Raw genomic sequence first — 20,508 nt, 5'->3', positions numbered from 1 at the left:
TATTTGCTTTAATTTTTGGATTGAGTGAGAGACTTCTAAGAAGTTTTGAGTTTGCTACAGGCTGTGCTCCTAGATTTTGGAGGCCCAGCTTTCAGCTTCTTTAGAGGGTACTGTTGCTGAGAATGTCTTTGAGAACTTGCTCCAGTCTAAAAGATTGTGCTGTCAAATTGTGATTCCTAGCTTCTTGTTAATGTGCAGTTTTGAAATTAACTCCTCTATAATTTCATATTCAGTATATGAAGAACAATTAGGAAATACAAGTTTTGTCCCTTCAATCCTCCAGTCTCCTTTTAACAATACTACCACCAATAAATCTTGTAATCCTGGGAATTGGCTGTATTAACTGTTCATACTTTGTTGTTTTCCTTTCCAGACCTCTTTTCTTTGTATGCATGTGTTTACCTTTTCTCTTAGAGAAGTACAGAAATGAGGTTATATAGTGTATACTGATAAAACCTGCTACTTCAATAAGCATGTTATTCATGCAGCAGATGTTTATTGAAAGATGTCTGCATGCCAGGCATCTTGTGGGTGCTGCAGGCTCCCCCGTGAACACACTCAGCCAGTGCACCTGCCTGGTGGAGCCTACGTTCCACTGACAGTAACAGGTAGGTAAAATGGGCAGTGTTGGATGGTAATGTGCGTTGAGGAGAGAAATAGGGAACGGGAACAAAGTCTGTATGTGCGTATGGCCTCGTTGCAGTTTTAGATAGATGGTCAAGAGAAGGTCTCAGATGATGACATTTGGGTAAATGCCTGAAGGAGGTGAGGGAGCAAGGCCTAGAGACACCAGGAAGATAGCACGGACCTATTTCTATTTCTGATGCTTAAAAATGTACATTTTAATTGACTGAACATTGGTAGCCCGTCCCGATACTGTTTCTGGTATTTTGACCCAGTGCAGACAACTTTGAAATGGACGTTCTGGAGTGAACTACCTGGGCATATTTTTTTGCCTTAGGATATGTTTCAAGGAATTGGAATCCTGGCTTCCGTGAATGTATGTCCTTGTAAGGGTCTTACTTCACATTACCAGGTTTGGCTTTTCATAAAGTTTGTACCACTTTATCTTATCCTATATCCAGCAGCAAATGAAATGCCAGTTTCTTTGTAGCATAACCAGCATGAAATGCCAGTTTCTTCTTATCATTTATTTGATCTTTGTTAATTTGCTAGATTAAAATCGATAACATCTTATTTGTTTACTTTGCTTCTCTTGGAAAGGCCTACAGTAATAGTTTTTATTTTTCCGGCATCTTTAATTGAGGAAATACCTAATGACAAAAAGCCGTTACCAGTTTAGTAATGCTTTTAAATAAATTTATATTTGATTAACTATAACAGTATTCATTTAGATTTAAAAATACATAGTAAGACATTAGTCTTGATAATATGTAGTGCGTGTGTGGACTCGTAAACTTCTTCACATGGCCACCCTCTTACGCTCCCATGGGATTGGGCATCATCAGTTGGAAACTCATGAAGGAAATTAGTGTTTGATGGAGGAATAATAGAAATTTCTTTTACTTAAGTATTAGAAACCATTGTCAATTGAAAATATTTTATCTTTGAAAATGTAATACAGGCCAGTATAGACTTTATAAGAACAATTAATCATTTAAAAATAAATAATGCTTTTAAATAATTTTAGAGTGTGTTCTTCATAAACTTTTTACTAATGTCCTCCCATCTCCACCCCAAATTTATGTCTATCCAAAACCTTAGGATGTGACTTTTTTTTGGATACAGGGTCTTTGCAGATGTAATTAAGACAAGGTCATCCTGGAGGAGGGTGGCCCTCAAGCCAATATGAATGACGTCCTTATAAGAAGAGCCATGAAGACAGATATCCTTGGAGGGAGTGGAGGAGGACCAGACAGGCTCAGAGTGGACTGCTGCCGAAGCACTTTCTTAAAGTTTGTACCTCTTCATCTTATCCTATATCTAGCAGAGAAAAAAAATGCCAGTTCCAGCAGAAGTAAGGAAGGATTCTTCCCTGAAGCCTTCAGAAGGGAGCTTGGCTGACACCTTTGAGTTTGGACTTCTGGCTCCTGGGGCACGAAACAATCCATCTCTATTGATCTAAGCCCACAGTTTGTGGTGCTTTCTAAGGCAGCTTTAGCAAACTGACACTGAGTACAATCAGGAAATTGTGCTTTACTTCTGATGCTGTGTTAGGCCACGTTAATGGAGTTGAAGTTTTCTCTTGTGGAAATTTGTCTTTAAAAATTTCAACAGAAGTTTAAGAAAGTGCAGGGAAAACACTTGAAGAAGTTGGCCTGGGTGAATATTTTATGAGGAGGACCCCCCTGGCAATTGAAGCAACACCAAAAATATATTACTGGGACCTGATCAAACTAAAAAGCGTCTGCACAGCCAAGAACACAGTAAGTAAAGCAAGCAGACAGCTCTCAGAATGGGAGAAGATAATTGCAGGTTATGTCTCCGACAAAGGTTTAATAACCAGAATCCACAGAGAACTCAAATGTATAAGCAAGACAAAAAATGATCCCATCTCAGGGTGGGCAAGGGACTTGAAGAGAAACTTCACTGAAGATGACAAGGGCACGGCCTATAGACATATGAAAAACTGCTGGGTGGGAGGCGGGTCACGAACCTGTGTGTGTGTGTGTGTCGCTTGCTTCAAGAAGCAGCTTCCAGATCTTCCCAGGACAAGTGGCATATCCACTTGGTGCTGTCTGGATGAGCTGAGGCTGACTCGTGGAGCTGTGGGCTTTATGGCTTCCTGGGCATTTGGATCCCTTCCCAGCTGCTATTGAGCAGTACTGGTTTTAAGGACTGATTTATTTATTTATTTATTTATTTTATTGTTAAATCATAGCTATGTACATTAGTGCAATCAAGGGGTACAGTGTGCTGGTTTCATATACAATCTGAAATAATCTCATCAAACTGTTCAATGGAGCCTTCATGGCATTTTCTTAGTTATTGTATGTAGACATTTGTATTCTGAATTTAGTAAGGTTCGCCTGTACCCATTCTAAATGCACTATAGGTGTGGCCCCACCTATTATCTTCCCTCCACCCTAACCTCCCCCTTCCCTTCCCCTCCCTTGGGCCTTTCCCCATATTCTTGTGCTATAGTTGGGTTATAGCCTTCATGTGAAAGCTATAATTTAGCTTCATAGTAGGGCTGAGTACATTGGATACATTTTCTTCCATTCCTGAGATACTTTGCTAGGAAGAATATGTTCCAGCTCCATCCATGTAAACATGAAAGAGGTAAAGTCTCCATCTTTCTTTAAGGCTGCATAATATTCCATGCTATACATGTACCACAATTTGCTAGTCCATTCATGGGTCGATGGGCACTTGGGCTTCTTCCATGACTTAGCAATTATGAATTGGGCTGCAATAAACATTCTGGTACAGATGTCTTTGTTATATTGTGATTTTTGGTCTTCTGGGTATATACCTAGTAAAGGAATTATAGGATCAAATGGCAGGTCTATTTTTAGGTCTCTATTCTCCAAACATCCTTCCAGAAGGAACGTATTAGTGTGCATTCCCACCAGCAGTGTAGAAGTGTGCCCTTTTCTCCACATCCACACCAACATCTCTGGTTTTGGGATTTTGTTATGTGGGCTACTCTTACTGGGGTTAGGTGATATCTCAAAGTAGTTTTGATAAGGATGATGAGCTTTTTTATATGTGTTTGTAGATCCTGCATCTGTCTTCTTTAGAGAAGTTTCTCTTCAAGTCCTTTGCCCACCCTTAGATTGGATCACTTGTTCTTTTCTTGCTAATACATTTGAGTTCTCTGTGGATTCTGGTTATTAAACCTTTATCAGAGGTATAACCTGCAAATATTTTCTCCTATTCTGAGGGCTGTCTGCTTGCTTTACTCACTATGTTCTTGGCTGTGCAGAAGCTTTTTAGTTTGATCAGGTCCCAGTAGTGTATTTTTGATACTTCTTCAATTGCCTGGGGAGGCCTCCTCATAAAATATTCACCCAGGCCGAGTCCTTCAAGAGTTTTCCCTGCACTTTCTTCAAGTATTTTTATAGTTTCATGTCTTAAGTTTAAATCTTTTATCCAGTGAGAGTCTATCTTAGTTAATGATGAAAGGTGTGGGTCCAGTTTCAGTCTTTTACAGATCGCCAGCCAGTTCACCCAACACCATTTGTTAAATAGGGAATCTTTCCCCCACCCCGAATGCTTTTAATTGGATTGTCAAAGATCAGATAACAGTAGGTGGCTGGATTCATCTCTTGGTTCTCTATTCTGTTCCAGACATCTACTACTCTGTTTTTGTGCCAGTACCATGCTGTTTTGATCACTATCAATTTATAGTACAGTCTCATGTCTGGTAGTGTGATTCCTCCTGCTTTGTTTTTATTGCTGAGTAATGTTTTGGCTATTTGAAGTTTTTTCTAATTCCATATAAAACAAAGTATTATTTTTTCAAGGTCTTTAAAATATGACAATGGAGCTTTAATAGGAATTGCATTAAAATTATATATTGCTTTGGGTAGTATTGACATGTTAACAATGTTGATTCTTCCCAGCCAGGAGCATGGTATGTTTTTCCATTTGTTAACATCTTCAGCTATTTCTTTTCTTAAAGTTTCATAGTTCTCTTTGTAGAGATCTTTCACATCTTTTGTTAGGTATACTCCCAAATATTTCATCATCTTTGGCATTACTGTGAAAGGAATAGAGCTCTTGACTGTTTTTTCGACTTGGTTATTGTTGGTATATATAAAGGCTACAGATTTATGGGTGTTGATTTTGTAGCCTGAGACATTGCTGTATTCCTTGATCACTTCTAAAAGTTTTGTAGTAGAATCCCTAGTGTTTTCCAGATATACGATCATATCATCTGCGAAGAGTGAAAGTTTGTTTTCTTCTGACCCTATGTGGATACCCTTGATTGCCTTTTCTTCCCTAATTGCAATGGCTAAAACTTCCATTACAATGTTAAAGAGCAACGGAGACAATGGGCAACCTTGCCTGGTTCCTGATCTAAGTGGAAATGATTTGAATTTAACTCCATTCAATATGATATTGGCTGTGGGTTTGCTTAGATGGCCTCTATTAGTTTAAGAAATGTCCCTTCTTTATTAATTTTCTTAAGTGTTCTGATCATAAGTGATGCTGGATATTATCAAAAGCTTTTTCTGCATCAATTGAGAGAATCATATGGTCTTTATTTTTTAGTTTGTTTATGTGAATTACATTTACAGATTTACATATGTTGAACCAGCCTTGAGACCCTGGAATAAATCCCACCTGGTCATGGTGTATAATTTTTTTGATGTGTTGTTGGATTCTGTTCAATAGGATCTTATTGAGTATTTTCGCATCAATAGTCATTAGTGATATTGGTCTATAATTTTCTTTTCTTGTTGGGTCTTTCCCTGATTTAGGGATCAAGGTGATGTTAGCTTCGTAGAATGTGTTGGGTAGTATTCCTTCTTTTTCTATATTTTGGAAGAGGTTTAGTTCTACTTTAAAGGTTTGGTAGAATTCTGACGTAAAGCCATCTGGTCCTGGGCTTTTCTTTTTAGGGAGATTTTGCATAGTTGATGCTATTTCAGAACTTGATATAGGCCTGTTAAACATTTCCACTTCGTTCTGGCTAAGTCTTGGTAGGTGGCGTACTTCCAAGTATTGGTCGATTTCTTTCAGATTTTCGTATTTCTGAGAGTAGAGTTTCTTATAATATTAATTAAGGATTTTTTTAATTTCTTTTTTTTTTTTTTTTTTTGTAGAGACACAGTCTCACTTTATGGCCCTCGGTAGAGTGCCGTGGCCTCACACAGCTCACAGCAACCTCCAACTCCCAGGCTTAAGCGATTCTCTTGCCTCAGCCTCCGATTTTTTTAATTTCTGAAGGGGTCTGTTGTTATTTTGTCTTTGTCATTTCTGATTGATGAGATCAGAGATTTTACTCTTTTTTTCCTGGTTAGGTTGGCCAAAGGTTTATCTATTTTATTGATCTTTTCAAAAAACCAACTTTTTGATTTATCGATCTGTTGTATAATTCTTTTGTTTTCAATTTCATTTAATTCTGCTCTGATTTTAGTTATTTCTTTTCTTCTGCTAGGTTTGGGGTTGGAATGTTGTTCCTTCTCCAGTTGCTTGAGATGTCCCATTAATTTATTAATTTCCTCTCTTTCTGTTTTCTTGGAGGAAGGGTTGCAGTGCTATAACTTTCCCTCTTAGGACTGCCTTTGCAGTATCCCAGAGGTTCTGATAATTCGTGTCTTGATTGTTGTTTTGTGCCAAAAATTTGGTCATTTCCTTCTTAATCTCGTCTATAACCCATGTATCCTTCAGCATAAGGTTATTTAGCTTCCATATTTTTGTATGGGTATGCAGATTCTTGTTGTTATTGAGTTCAACTTTTATTCCATGATGGTCTGAGAAGATGCAAGGAATAATTTCTATTTTTAAAAATTTGCTGAGCTTGGATTTGTGGCCTAGGATGTGGTTGATTTTGGAGTATGTTTCGTGGGCTGATGAGAAGAATGTGTATTCAGTTTTTTTGGGACGAAATGTTCTGTAGATGTCTGTTAAGTCCAGATGTTGAATGGTTAAGTTTAAATGTAAAAGTTCTTTGCTTAGCTTCTTTTTGGAGGATCTATCCAGCACTGCTAAAGGGGTGTTAAAATCTCCAACTACTATGGAACTGGAGGAAATCAAGTTGCTCATGTCTGTTAGAGTTTCTTTTATAAACTGAGGTGCATTCTGTTTTGGTGCATAAATATTAATAATTGAAATCTCATCATACTCAGTATTGCCTTTAACAAATATGAAGTGTCCATTCTTATCCTTCCTTATTTCGGTTGGTTTAAAGCCTATTGCGTCTGTGAATGGGATTGCAGCACCTGCTTTTTTTCTGCTTTCCATTTGCCTGGAGTACAGATGACCATCCCTTCACCTTGAGTCTCTATTTGTCTTTTAATGTAAGATGAGATTTTTGTATGCAGCAGATATCGGGCTTGAGTTTTTGTATCCAGTCAGCCAACCTGTGCCTCTTTAGAGGACAATTTAAACCATTAACTTAATTGAGACTATTGATAAGCCTTTCGAGGGTCTGATGGACATTTTTAGTCCTTTTGTGACTGTGGAAGTTGGAATTTGATCAAAATTTTCTGGGTGGGTTTACTTTTGTGGTGGAGGATTACGCTGGTCTTTGTGGAGGATAGGTCTGAGAATATCCTGGAGAGCTGGTTTAGTTATGGCAAATTTCTTCAACATGTGAATGTCATTGAAGTATTTAATTTCTCTGTCATAAATGAAACTCAGTTTAGCTGGGTATAAAATCCTGGGTTGAAAGTTATTTTGTTTTGGGAGATTAAAAGTCGATGACCATCCTCTTCTAGTTTGAAAGGTTTCAGCAGAGAGATCTACAGTTATTCTAATATTTTTCCCCTTGTAGGTGATGGTTTTCTTACGTCTGGCTGCTTTCAGAATTTTCTCCTTCATATTAACTTTAGTGAAATTGATTATGATGTGTCTGGGGTATATCTTATTTTGGTTGAGTCGTGCTGGAGTTCTGAAACTGTTTGCTATTTGAAATTCAGAATCTCTTGGCATGTCTGGAAAGTTCTCCTTCATAATCTCATGTAGGAGAGACTCTGTGCCTTGTGAAGCCACTTCATCACTTTTGGGGATTCCTATAAGACAAATATTGGTTTTCTTCAAATTATCCCAGAGCTCTCTGAGAGAGTGATCTGTTTTTGCTCTCCATTTCGCTTCCTCTTTGAGAGTTTGGGAGTGTTTGAAAGCTTTGTCTTCAATGTCAGAAATCCTTTCTTCTGCTTGCTCCATTCTGTTACTGAGGGATTCTACTGTGTTTCTCAGATCTTTGAGGGCTGAAACTTCTTGTCTCAATGTGTTGAAATCTTTTGTCATTTGGTCTTTTTTTTTTTGTAGAGACCGAGTCTCACTGTACTGCCCTTGGTAGAGTGCCGTGGCGTCACACAGCTCACAGCAACCTCCAGCTCTTGGGCTTATGTGATTCTCTTGCCTCAGCCTCCCGAGCAGCTGGGACTACAGGCGCCCGCCACAACGCCCAGCTATTTTTTTGTTGCAGTTCGGCCGGGGCTGGGTTTGAACCCGCCACGCTCAGCATATGGGGCCGGTGCCCTACTCACTGAGCCACAGGTGCCGCCTGGTTATTTGGTCTTTGAATTCATTGAATTGTTGAGATATCTTTTGGGTTACTGATTGGAATTCTAGTTTGATCTTATTTGCTATCCATATTCTGAATTCGATTTCTGACATCTCAGCTATTTGTTTGTGCATAGGATCTTGTGCTGTGTCAGCCCCATTGATCCTTGGGGAGTTGATCTACTCTTATTATTTATATTGCCAGAGTTTATTTGTTGATTTTGCCTCATGATTGTTTTTTCACCATTTCTTCTAGCTGTCCTCAGAGTTGGGGAGGTACCTTTCCAAGATTTGACCCCAGTGGGATCACTGTATTGTTGCTGGATCTTTGTAGGGAGTGACCCTGTGTAGCTCCTCTGGGGCTGCCCCAGCCAGGAAGTTCTTGTTGTGGGAGCAGCTCCAGAGTGTGACACACCCGGATCCAGCAGCAGGGTGGGGGGTCGTGCACATGGTTCTGGGAGTGCCTGGCTCTCAGTGACTTTGGCTCTGAGAGCCCAAGGCTCCAGCAGTCTGTGGCCAGGAGAAGGGCTCTTCACAGAAGCAAGTGGTCTCCCGAGGGCACGCGGCTGCCAGAGTCCCTGGCTAGAACGAACAGGCCGGTGTGGAGGCAGGGAGGGTACAGAAGGGAGGATGCGGGGTTGTGCGGCTCTGGGAGTTCCTGATCAGGGCATGTGGAGGCTCAGCGGGTGCAGCTTTTACCAGGGTCGGGGCAGGGGCAGATTGCTGATCATGGCGCAGCTCTTACAAGGTCCGGGTGCTGATCGCTGATTATGCAGCTTTTGTTAATGACTGATCTTAATGGAAACTTAGGAACCTCCAAAAAGGACTCAGCATAAAATGTTATATCCTATTTCATTGAATCTAAAAAACCATTGATTGTAACATATGCTGTTATTTTGTGTATTAGCAAAATAAAAAGGTGGACAATTGAGGCATATTTCATTGACTGTGAGATGTTAAAACGTGAACAAATTTGTGGATGAGTATTTGCTACTCTGAGTCTGTGACTTGATTACAAAAACTAGAGTTGAAACTCTTCATTATCCCTTCAATGTCAGCAAAACTGTAGATTATGTTGATAGCTCTAATTCACCAGGTTTCAGTTTTAAAGAAAAATCTCTTGACACTATCTTAGGTTTCTGTTGCATTATCAAAACTGGCTGATCAATACTATGGACATTTAACTTTATCAATTTTGCTTCCACTAAATATATTTTATAGCACCTCTTTAACATGCCACAGTCTGTAATAGAGAGGTGTTAGTCACCCTTTGGTTGGAAACACCTCCAAGTAAGTCCAGTCTTTGGGGAGGTCCTCCACCCCTCCCCTTTTCCTTCCTCCCTGGCCCCTATTCTGTTTTTTCTTTACAGAGATGTTATTCCGTGAGTAACCTTTGAAGTTTATAAGTCCTTTAGAATTTTGTAGAAGGGAACAGATAATTCACCTCATTTGATAATTACATAATTTGAATTTCCCACGTTTATTTTCAGAAGGGGACCAGGGTTCCAGTTTGCAGGCCGTCCTGCCCTGTGGCAGCCTCCCAAAGATGGGCAGCGCCATGGACACTCCTGCAGCCACTCTGCATTCCTGGATAGGTAAGTGGCAGAAAGGGGCTGTCATCTTGGTGGGGGGTGTGTGCTCTAGGCATGGGGTTATTAGAGAAAATTATAAGGCGGTATATGCCATGTTGCCATTTTGGGCTTTCTGAGAATAGGATTGTGTAGGAAGAATGTACAGCACCGGGAGTTTGATGTGAGTCATGAGCCTGTCGCCACCATCTTTATAAGACGAGTTTATGAACTGAGGCTTCTGAAAGTGACAACTGAATTGAATTTTCCTTTTATTCAGATGTTCAAAATTATTTACTTTCTAGTTGATAAAGACCCTCAAAAAGGAGAAAGAAGATTAAAGTATATTCTCCTAGAAGCCTCAGAGTTCTTTGAATTTCTTAGCTTCAGTTTTTGGGGAACTTCATTTGCTGTGGCAAGATTCTGTACTGTGACCCTTCCCACCAACATCCACGGAAGCTTTTTAAAAAGTTATTCTTTGAAACTGGGGATTAGATACCTGTGGATTCATACTGTGGAAGCAGGTATGGAGCAATGGCTACTTGCCTAGTGTTGTGCAGAGCCCTGGAAGCTCACGGTTATTACAGAGGCACCCTCCACATGGCGGGGGTCCAGCCCACATAGTCTGGGCCATATGTGAAACTGTGATTCCAACAGATTTCAGTTTCTGGGCTATTAATGCTAGATCACAACTGGCTCAGCAGCACATATTTTTATGTACATATTTTGGTGTATTTTCAAAAAAGAAATTAAAAGCTAAAAATATATTGGGAACATTAGATTAAGCTTAAGAGTCTGTACTCTGGGACTAGAGTCTGGCAGGAGACAGCACAGCACATGTTCACCCTGTCATCTGTTTGTCACCTGAGGCCTCTGTGGCAGATGCTGAGCTGGATCTGCAGCACCGTTGGGGGCCCCTCACGTGTGTTCTCATGAAGCTGAGATCTTTGGAGAGACAGATTGAAGATAAAGCAAATTGTAGTAAATTGGGATACGTGCTGTCAAGAAAACAAATAGATTCCATAATCCAAAATTATGAGGGGGCTGGTAAGCAAAGTCTTCCCTAAGGAGGTGAGGTTTGGGTGAGAACTGGATGTTGAGAGGAACAAGCTGGAGAAGAGCATGGCGGCGGGGGGGGGGGAGCAGACATGCAGGGGGGCCTACAGTGGGGCTTCCAGGGTTTTATTCACAGTGTGACATCATGTCATTTGGTTTCTAAAATTCTCTTGTTTCCTTATTCACATGTTATTTTCTCTAGAAGTGGTGGTGGTGGGGGTGGCGAGACACAGGCAAATGTGGGATTTAGTTGGAGGCCCAACTGACATGACTTCTTTGTATGTCGGATGGAGGTGTGGGGGGAACAGACGTGGAGTAGGGACCCAAAACTGGTGGTGAGCAGATGCACAGTGGAGGTGCTGCTGGTTGAGATGGATGTGGGGGGTCGGGCAGGGGGACCATGGTGACGACTCTGGACTTGGCACAGCCAAGTTGCTGGGACACGTGCAGAGGAGGGTGCCAGAAAGGCAGTGACTGTGGTTGTCTGGTTCCCGGCTGAGACTGGGCGGGGCTGGCAGCCTTGTAGGTGCGGGGCCAGGGTAGAGTAGAGCAGAGGTGCCTGGGGAGCAGGCCCCAGGACCTGGGGTGTGGAGAACTGCCAAGCAGCCAGGGAAGACCTCTGAAGCCAAGAAATCCAGGAAGGGGGCTCCGTGTGAGCCAGAAGAGGAGAGGACTGCAGACGGGGTGGGGGTTTCTGTGCCACCTGGAGCGCTGGGCAGAGGGTGGGGGTGTGTGGAAAGGAATGGGCTGGATACTTCTTTTCGTATGTTAGTGTTGTATTTCACACTGAAATGTAAAACAACACTAAGGAGGCATGGGAGTGGAGGCAGAAGGTGCAGACATTGTTTTTGTTCTTTTGGAGAAGCTTGGCAATGAGAGGGAGTGTAGAGTGTGTGGTAGCTGGAGAGAGAGATGGGGATGGGAGAATCAGAGGAAGAGAATAATTTCAGGATGCAGGATTTGGGGGAGTGAGGCAGGAGCGGAAATGGAAGGTGACATCCTTGAGGCTCCGGGTGGGCACCTGGAGCACGGCTGCTTTGTGGGAGGACAGGATGTTCTCCACTGGAAACTGGTGGGGAGGAAATTAAAATGCAAGAATAATGGAATAGATCCACAGTACGAGAAAGGGACAAGGACCCATTCATATCTGAACTGAGAACGGACGTGGGAAGCCGGTTGGCCTGAACCAGCTTCCTTTCTGTGATGTTGTGGACACTCCCTCGTTCTTCTTTCCTTTCTTCCTTTCAACCGTCAGTCCACTACCTCTACCCCATACAATCTAAAGTAATCGGAATCCAACAAAAAGTAACTCAAGAGGGTACAAGCACCGACTGTGCCAGCTTTGAGCAAACCCTATAAATCGGCAGTTCTCAACCTGTGGGTCGTGACCCACAGAACTGTATTAAAGGCCCGCAGCATTAGGAAGGTTGAGAACCCCTGCTATGAACAGTAGATAATTGAGGACATCTTTGATTTCTATTCTTTTAACTCTAAAGCAGTGGTTCTCAACCTGTGGGTGGCAACCCACAGGAAATGTATTAAATGGCTGCGACATTAGGAAGGTAGAGAACCACTGCTCTAAAGTAAGGGTTTTCTCCTTTTGCTAGAAGCACACAGATAGGATCCTCTTTTTATTATGTTAGTCTGGTGGGCAGAAAGGTAAAAACTTGTCAAATAACTGTTTTGATTGGGACTTTATTCTAATTAAATAATTCTTACAGTTTCTGGTTACCTTTCTAAAATGTTGTCTTTAAGTTTTATTTTTTTAATTGCACTGATGTAAAAAACAATAGCTGTGAACTTTTATGAAATATAATAGTTAAAGTGTAAAGCTATATGCAATGGGTGATCTAGACGTTCACATGAACCTGTTTTCTTGCATCTTTGCTGTCTCTGCCATTACAGACCTTTTCTCATTCAAAGGGTCTAATTTATTGACTCTGAGTGTAAAGGATTTCATTTAGGGGATTTAACTTGATACTTAAGTAAAGTTTTTTGTTCACTTTAGACTCTCAGCAGTCTCTGGCTGGATTCCTGGGAAGCTTTGAGCAGTGGAAGCACATCTCACATGTTCATGGTGCTAACTGTCTTTTTTTCTGAGGATCCACTTAATTCTTTCTCAAATTATTAGAATTTTAGGACTGATTACTTCCCTATGAAACATTTGGTAACCTGATTTTCATTTCAAAATGAAAATATTTTAAAAATATTAAAATCACAAATAGAGAGCACAGGCAAGTCATTTTGAGTTGGCCCAGAGCCCCTCCCCACTATCCCTCATCTCTAGACCCTGCACTCCCAGCCCTCAGCACCACCTGCTGTGGCTCTCTTCAGAGGTTCATAGGTGTCCCTAAAGACCCATTTTTTACCTGACACTAGTCATGCTTTTTAGGCCCTTCCATTGTGTTTTGTAGAATTCTAAGATCATGGAAATAGGTGGAATATTGAGAATATATCTCTATGTCAAATTTAGGCATATAAATGAAAATGATACTTTAAACAATTTGATGGGCCTTGGTGTCTCCTTGAGGCCCCAAAGGCAGCGATCAGAGGGTCAAGGGCATTCTGGACCAGGGTGTGTAGGAGTTACACGGGCTGATGTTTCTTACACTTTTATTTTTTGGGGAAAGGAGACCCTGTTTTTCTTGTTAATATCTAAGAATAGGTTCTTTGCCTCCTCTCCTTTGATCTCACCAAAGAAAAATATCTATCTTGATGGGGGTGGGGGGCAGTGAAATCCTGTCTGCTCATTCATAGCTTGTGAATCTGATTAACATGCTGAGGAAATTAGCTCCTTGTGCCCTCGGGTCTCTTTGTTGGTTTATGCCATGAGAATGCTAATAACTAGAAAATTTCAATCAAGAGAATAATCGACAATGTCTCTTGTACGGGAAGGGTCTGTTTGTGACTTTCTATTTAGAGATGAACAGCCAGTTTCCTGGGTAATTTGTTGCTCGAGCACTGGTCCATTTTCCTGATCCCCCACCCTTTCTCTCAGAATGCCTTCAGAAATTTTGCTGAAGATATTTTCCTACTTGGATGCTGTGAGCCTGCTGTGTACTGGATGTGTAAACAGACGCCTTTATCATCTGGCCAATGACAAGTAAGGACAAAACCAAATCTCTCTGTTATGGTTTGATGACAGTTTGAAGGGAGTCATGAAAATAGTAAGAGCTTTTAAACCATTTTCTAAACTTTAAGAGAATTAATTTCAAGGGCATTTTTAAATACACAGAAACAATCTAATGGTTTAAAAAGCAATCATATGATATTTTCAAATATTTGCATTTGTCTTCTTAAAGGAATTTTCTTTGTATGTACCAAAAACACCACACTTGTTGTTGCTGTAGCTGCTGGCAAATATAGCTTTACCTGTGCACTGCAGGTGGGCTTGGCAGTCTTACCACACCATGTCAGGCAGCACCATGGGGCCTGCCTTCCCCTCTGGTCCTGAATTCTCAGGACAGAGGGAGTGGTCTTCCTGCAGGCAATCAGGGAGGTCCTAGGGAAAGAAGAAGAAGGGGCCGCTTAACTCTTCCTCCCAAACTTGCCAATCAAGTGGAGAGAGTGAGAGGGAGGAGAGAGGCTAGGCTGTCCTCTCCTGGAGGGGCCAGAAGAGAAGGGTCGCCTCCCCTTACTTGGGCTCACAGGATATCTATGCAATAAAGAGGAGAAACTCCTGTTTCTGTTTTGTCTTAAAGCATTAGCTCGCAACTGAGAATTGTGTGTTGGAGAGCTGGTGGAATTCTAACGTCTGGTGAGAGTGACATGGCTCACAGCTGAAAATCATGGGATTTGGGGGCCTCTGTCTTTCAGCATCAAAAGGTCAGACAATTATTGATCCTACATGGAATCCCCATCTCAACTAGGGAAGACATCAAGATAAGAGGGAATGCAGGTTTTAACTGAAAGTTTTGTTTACTAGATAAGGAAATGGAGAATGACAGAAGGAGGTCTGTCATATTATTCAATCTGGGACCGTGGTAGGTAGGAAACATCATCAAAGGCCCGTCCACAGAAGACTTTACCGGAATAAGCTGGGAAAGGTTCAAAAGTTTGCATCCCTGTTCTGCATTTCTGGAGAGTGTTACTCAGTGCTCTGAAATCTGTATTTAAAACATTTTTCCAGGTCATACTAATGAATAGTCAAGTTCTGAAATGACCAATATAAAGCTTCCTTGATGGTGGGTATCTTCAGATCTCATTAAAGCTATTCTCCACCATTCTCATACTTAGAAAGGGACACAGACCACTCCTTGGCTGGGAAGGGTGGGCCTTCTTTTCTTTCAATTTGCAAAGATGTTTCCTGTATGGAAGAACATATGTCTCTGTGTGTGTGTGTGTCTTTATATATGCATATATATAGATACACACATCAGTGAATGAAATGATGAATAATTTCTTGAAGGTAGTTGTAGAATGAGTGTCGAGTAATCGTTGCATGTCTCTTTGTTAATGACCTAATAAGATGTGAAGGTGTTGCGAAAGCAAAGTACAGTGAGGCATGCTTCCGGGAAGGAGTCAACTGTGTGTCTAAAGCTGCAGTGTAAGGATAGAACTCAGAATTTTTATATAAGCTGATAACTTGTAAATTTTCTAGTTTCTATACATTTCACCTCCCTTTACTGTACCCTGATAGGCCCAGATGGTACAGGAATTGGGCCTTAATATTTCTAACAATATTCTTTGCATACTTTTATTATAAATTATGTGCCCATACCACTTTCTTAGAAGTTGTTCTTTATAAACCCGAGCTTCTGATGAAATTGCACTCATATTTCTTTTCTTTTTCAGGGGGTAAGTCTTAATTATGTTAAGTTGAGATAAATTTTTTAACAGTCAGACTTCTATATAAAACGATCTGTGGGTAACCAATAGTGTTTTTGAGAAGTTAACAGCATTTTCTAAGCAGCGCTTCTGAGGAGCGAACAGGAGCACGTGTGGTAACCAATTATGCTGTTGACTCATGGACAGACACACTTGCAGGTCCGTTCCATCCCTGGGGCTGCCTCCCTCCTCGGGAGCACAATCCCTGCCTGAGAACCAAGGGAATGTATGTGGGAGGCCATATCTGGATCATCACGCAGGGGTTTTATTTGCCAGGTACTCTGGGAAACTCTCTGAAGGTTAAATTAACCTCATTTCCTGAATAACTTGTTTGATGGAACTTTTTCTGGGCCATATTGATGATCAGTCATATTAAGTAGATACGCTCTTGTCTGCAAATCTGCCTAAGCTTTCTAACACGATGGAGCTTCTGGGAATTAAGAAATAACATGTGTCTGAGTTTAGGAGACTTAAACTTAACATTTGTATTTTAATAAATGAGGGGAACAATTTAATAAAATATTTTAACTCTGAAATATAAAATATTTTATTCAGATGCACTTATGGTAAATTAATTAAGACAGTGTGTGTGAATGCAGCTCATCATGGAAACATGGGTGTAGTTGTTAGTGAAGGTGTGTGGGCTTTACACTGGTGTCCTCCTCTCCACAGCAGTGTTGAGTTTTGTAGTTTGTGATTACTGAAGCACGTATAAAGTAGCATCAGCAGTCGTTTACACAGTGCTGAGGTGAGAAACTTGAGGTTTCATCGAGTTCTTGCCAAAGCAAAGGAACACTTAGTAGAGTGATATAGATGAGTAAACTTGAGCACAAGGCAAGCTTTTATGCAAAGGAAGCTTTTCAAAGAGTCTATGAAGGGGGATTTGGGTGAATCAGTTTCAGGTTTATCTAGATGTACTGAACTCATGATCACTTTGCATCTATTAGCACACATGTGAAAGTGCAGAAGTTTCTGAACTGAAGACATAAACACTTCAACATAAAAGCTTGATGGTAAATGATTTTGCAGGTGGGAAATGACTTTAGAAAGAGATGGCAATAGGGTCAGATGTGTGAGTTTGTGTTTGGTGGTGAGTCCACTCGATGTCTGAATTAGGGAGGTGTGTTGTGGAGTCATATGCTTGAGAATGGTCTGCTGCAGTTGATGAACTAGGTGTGCCTCCCTGGAGCACCGTGGTGTCTCCACCGGACCTCCTGTGGTTCAGTTCACTGCTTGGCCTCTGACTGTTTTATCCTGTGGTGCTCTAAGTAGACGCATAGAGGTACAAACTAGCAAATAGTTACATTTGTGTTATTTATTTATTTTAGCCCCTGCTTCTGTTTTCCCTGAGGAAATGCTGCTTCTCTTCCCTGCTGGAGAGTTTTGGTCCATGCCAGGCCCCTGCTAATACCCACTGTGCAGGTGGCTTCTCAGGGGGGCTCTTGGTACCAGTGAATGGAAGACTGTCAGAGCTAAACTTGAATTTCAACATAAGGCTTATTGGCCATCTGAGTTTGGACTGCTTATTTATTTTCTTTGGCCTCATTTCTATGTTGCTTAAAGACAGTGAAGCACCAGGGGTTAAGAGTGTGACCTCTGGTTGAGGCTGCATGGGTTCAAATCCCAGCTCCACCTCATGCTTACGTGCATAGACCTGGGCCAGATGCCTTTGCACCTGAGCCTCAGTTGCAGCATCTGTACAGTGGGGACAGTGAGGGTAGCTACGGAATGGGTTTGATATGAAGATTAAATGAGTTAATGTATATGAAGTGCTTAAACAACTCTGGACTTTCTAAGTGCTCGAAGACCTTATGTTAACAGTCAGCATTAGTTGTTATTACAAGTAACCTCCACTTTTTTCTCTTTATGAAAGCAATGCATGCCTTGTTGAAAAATTAAAAAACAGAAAACAAAAGCACCATTCACTTTTTCAGTGTTAATATTTTTGTGCGTATATACCTGTTATGAGCTTTTAAAAAGCATGCATATGTTTAAAAAAACAAGATAAGAACCACACTGTGTATATGTGCCATTATTTCTTTATAGTAGGCCTCCTGGTCAGTTGGCAATGCGGGAAGGCCATGGTTTGGATGATCCTGAATAATGCAAGGTCATTCACTTTAAACTTGGGAAGCAGGCTCTTCCTACATTCGTGTTTTTGATGATTTTTGAGTCTACAACGCTAAATCTCAAGCTTGACTTGTTCACAGATTTGGACTACTTAAAAATGATTATGCATCTCTAACTTAACACATTACTGCTACAGGTACATGACAGTGTCTCTTAGTTAATATCTCTCTCTCCCCCTCCACCACCAGTTTTATTTGGATCAGAATCTACTCAGCTTCATTTCCACCTAAAAGATCTAATTGGAAATTTAACTCCATAGAGGAAACAGCTGTGTCTATGAGTGCACTGTCAGTTGAGGATAAAGAAGCTGGCTATTGGAAGACGGAATATATTGCGAAACAAATGGCATCTGTAAAAGCCACACTAGCTCAGGTTCTCAAACCTGTCGACCCTTACACAGGCCTTCCTGTGAAGACCAGAGAGGCCCTCAGGTAGGCAGTGTGTTCTTGAGGAGTGGCCGCAGGTGACCTGACAGCACTGTAAAATGTTTCCTCTGAAAACCAGAAAGAATGCTGGTGTCATCTCAGCATTGTGTGCTCAGGACCATTTGGACTGTGGAGGACTGTCTCTGATATTTTTGTGTTTTTGTGCATCTATAACATATTTTCCTATTCCATATACGGTTAACCTTCTATATCCATAGATTCAACCAACTGCAGATTGAAAATATTAAAAAGAAATCAAGCAATAACAAATAACTATACAACAATAAAAATAATAATAAAAAACCAATACAGTATGATAATTATTTACATAGCATTTTCATTGTATTGGGTATATGCATTATCAATAATCTAGAGATGATTGAAAGTATAAGAGGGAATTACATAGGTTATGTGTAAATACCACACCGTTTTATATCAGGAATTTGAGCATGCATGCGTTTTGGTGGTGTGGTGGTCCTGGAACCAGTCTTCTGAGGGTTCTGAGGGACAACTGGCATACAGCCTAAACTTAGTTTGTATGAAAGGCAGAAAAAACAAACCCTGAGGATCTGCTCTAGTAAGGCGAGAATGTTCAAGGTGCGCTTTCTTCTGGGCAGAACCTTTGTGGTATTTACATGTTGTCAGTATCTGGCAGCATATGCATCCTGTGCGTGAGGCGAGGAGGAAAAGTCTCGGTAAAGAGAGAACCATTGATGGGATGAAAATCACACCAGGTGTGTTCTAAGAACTTTAGCTTTTAAGGCACTAGATGCTTTACAGATATCATACAAAATTGCTTTCAGCGTTTTTTTTTTTTTTTTTTTTTTGCAATGAGGTAAGCATTTTTATCTTTCTTTTCTTTTGCCAGAAAATCTGGTTTAGGTTGGGCAATTATATTGAAAGAAAAAAATGGAAAGGAGTATGTCATAAAGCATGTTGATCTTTCCATCAATGACACCTCAGTGACCGTGGTGTGGCATGGCAAAAATTGGCCCTGTCTAGCGTCCTTGTCAACCTTAGAGTTGTATGGTCTGACACCAGTTTTTATGGACTGGTCTAAAATCCCCACCAGAAATAGGTAAGTACTAATTCAGTGGAACTGTTGGGTGACAATGTCTCGTGTGTAAATATTCGTTGACTTCACTTTTTTTTTTTTGGCAGTTTTTGGCTGGGGCCGGGTTTGAATCCGCCACCGCTGATACATGGGGCTGGCGTTTGACTCCTTGAGCCACAGGCCCTACCCCATTGGCATTACTTTTGTAGTTCAGAAATACTACCTAGGTTTTTTAATTTGATTATTTCTTAAAGACTTGCCTGTCACTCTGCATCCCCGTAGCCTGGGAAAAGGCCAGGTTTACTGTGCTCCAGATTGGTCTCAATTCAGGCCCTTTATATTTTGGTTGTCTGTAATGGTAGAGAATGATATTTTAGTTAACAAAATTTCCTAAACAATTGATGGCTAAACTTTTGAGGTTTTTAGTTTATCCATTTTAACAGGTATATAAAACTAGTATATTCTCTTCTTTAGTAAATGTACATTAATTGTGGTCTACATCTGAGGTCATAAATTTGTAATTATTAGTTAGTTTATCCTTCTGTTAAACTTACTAGTATGTGGGACTGATCTCGGTGGCTCACACCTGTAATCCTAGCAAGTTGGGTAGATTGCCTGAGCTCAGGAGTTAGACACCAGCCTGAGCCAGAGCAAGACCCTATCTCTAAAAATAGCTGGGTGTTGGGCGGCGCCTGTGGCTCAGTGAGTAGGGCGCCGGCCCCATATGCCGGGGGTGGCGGGTTCAAGCCCAGCCCTGGCCAAATTGCAACAAAAAAATATCCGGGCGTTGTGGCAGGCGCCTGTAGTCCCAGCTGCTCGGGAGGCTGAGGCAAGAGAATCGCGTTAAGCCCAAGAGTTAGAGGTTGCTGTGAGCTGTGTGATGCCATGGCACTCTACCTGAGGATGGTATGTGAGACTCTGTCTCTACAAAAAAAAAAAAAAAAATAGCTGGGTGTTGTGGTGGGTGCCTTGACCTCAAACTCTTGGGAGAGTTTGAGGTTGCTATGAGGCCTTGGCACTCTACTGACATTTTTCCTGTCCCTACCCTCTGTCCGTGTTAATAATAATAACAGCTGTGAACACCATTTATTGGGCCGTAATGTACTTTGAGGGCAACAAAGTGAGACTCTATCTCAAAAACAAACAAACAAAAAAACTTAGTAGTATGTGACCTTATGCAAGTAATTTACTCTTCTGTACCCCCAGTCTCTCATCTGTAAGATGGGTTGATGATGGTGCTGACATGGTAGTTAGCATGCGTGGCTGCTGTGAAGAATCCCAAAATGTCAGGGTAAAATGCACAGGT

General features: G+C 41.1%; 1 protein-coding gene across 3 annotated transcripts in view; it reads left to right on the top strand.

Annotated features, from left to right (window-relative positions):
* The window catches only part of FBXO15 (F-box protein 15), a 50,970-nt gene that overhangs the window by 3,527 nt on the left and 26,935 nt on the right, over positions 1-20,508 (top strand). Inside the window, exons 1-5 of one of the 3 annotated variants that reach the window (XM_053571926.1) lie at positions 8,673-8,741; positions 9,633-9,737; positions 13,765-13,869; positions 17,912-18,154; positions 19,017-19,226. In XM_053571926.1, coding sequence (XP_053427901.1) covers positions 13,766-13,869; positions 17,912-18,154; positions 19,017-19,226 — 557 coding nt within the window. In that variant the 5' untranslated portion in view covers positions 8,673-8,741; positions 9,633-9,737; position 13,765. Of the gene's footprint in view, positions 1-8,672; positions 8,742-9,632; positions 9,738-13,764; positions 13,870-17,911; positions 18,155-19,016; positions 19,227-20,508 lie in introns of those variants that run through there. The other 2 variants (XM_053571925.1, XM_053571929.1) reach the window with 2 other exon arrangements.

Source organism: Nycticebus coucang, chromosome 19 (assembly GCF_027406575.1).
Source record: "Nycticebus coucang isolate mNycCou1 chromosome 19, mNycCou1.pri, whole genome shotgun sequence".
Lineage (NCBI taxonomy): Eukaryota > Metazoa > Chordata > Mammalia > Primates > Lorisidae > Nycticebus > Nycticebus coucang.
The sequence above is the reverse complement of the archived record's forward strand: the minus strand, read 5'-3'. Positions and strand labels throughout refer to the sequence as shown.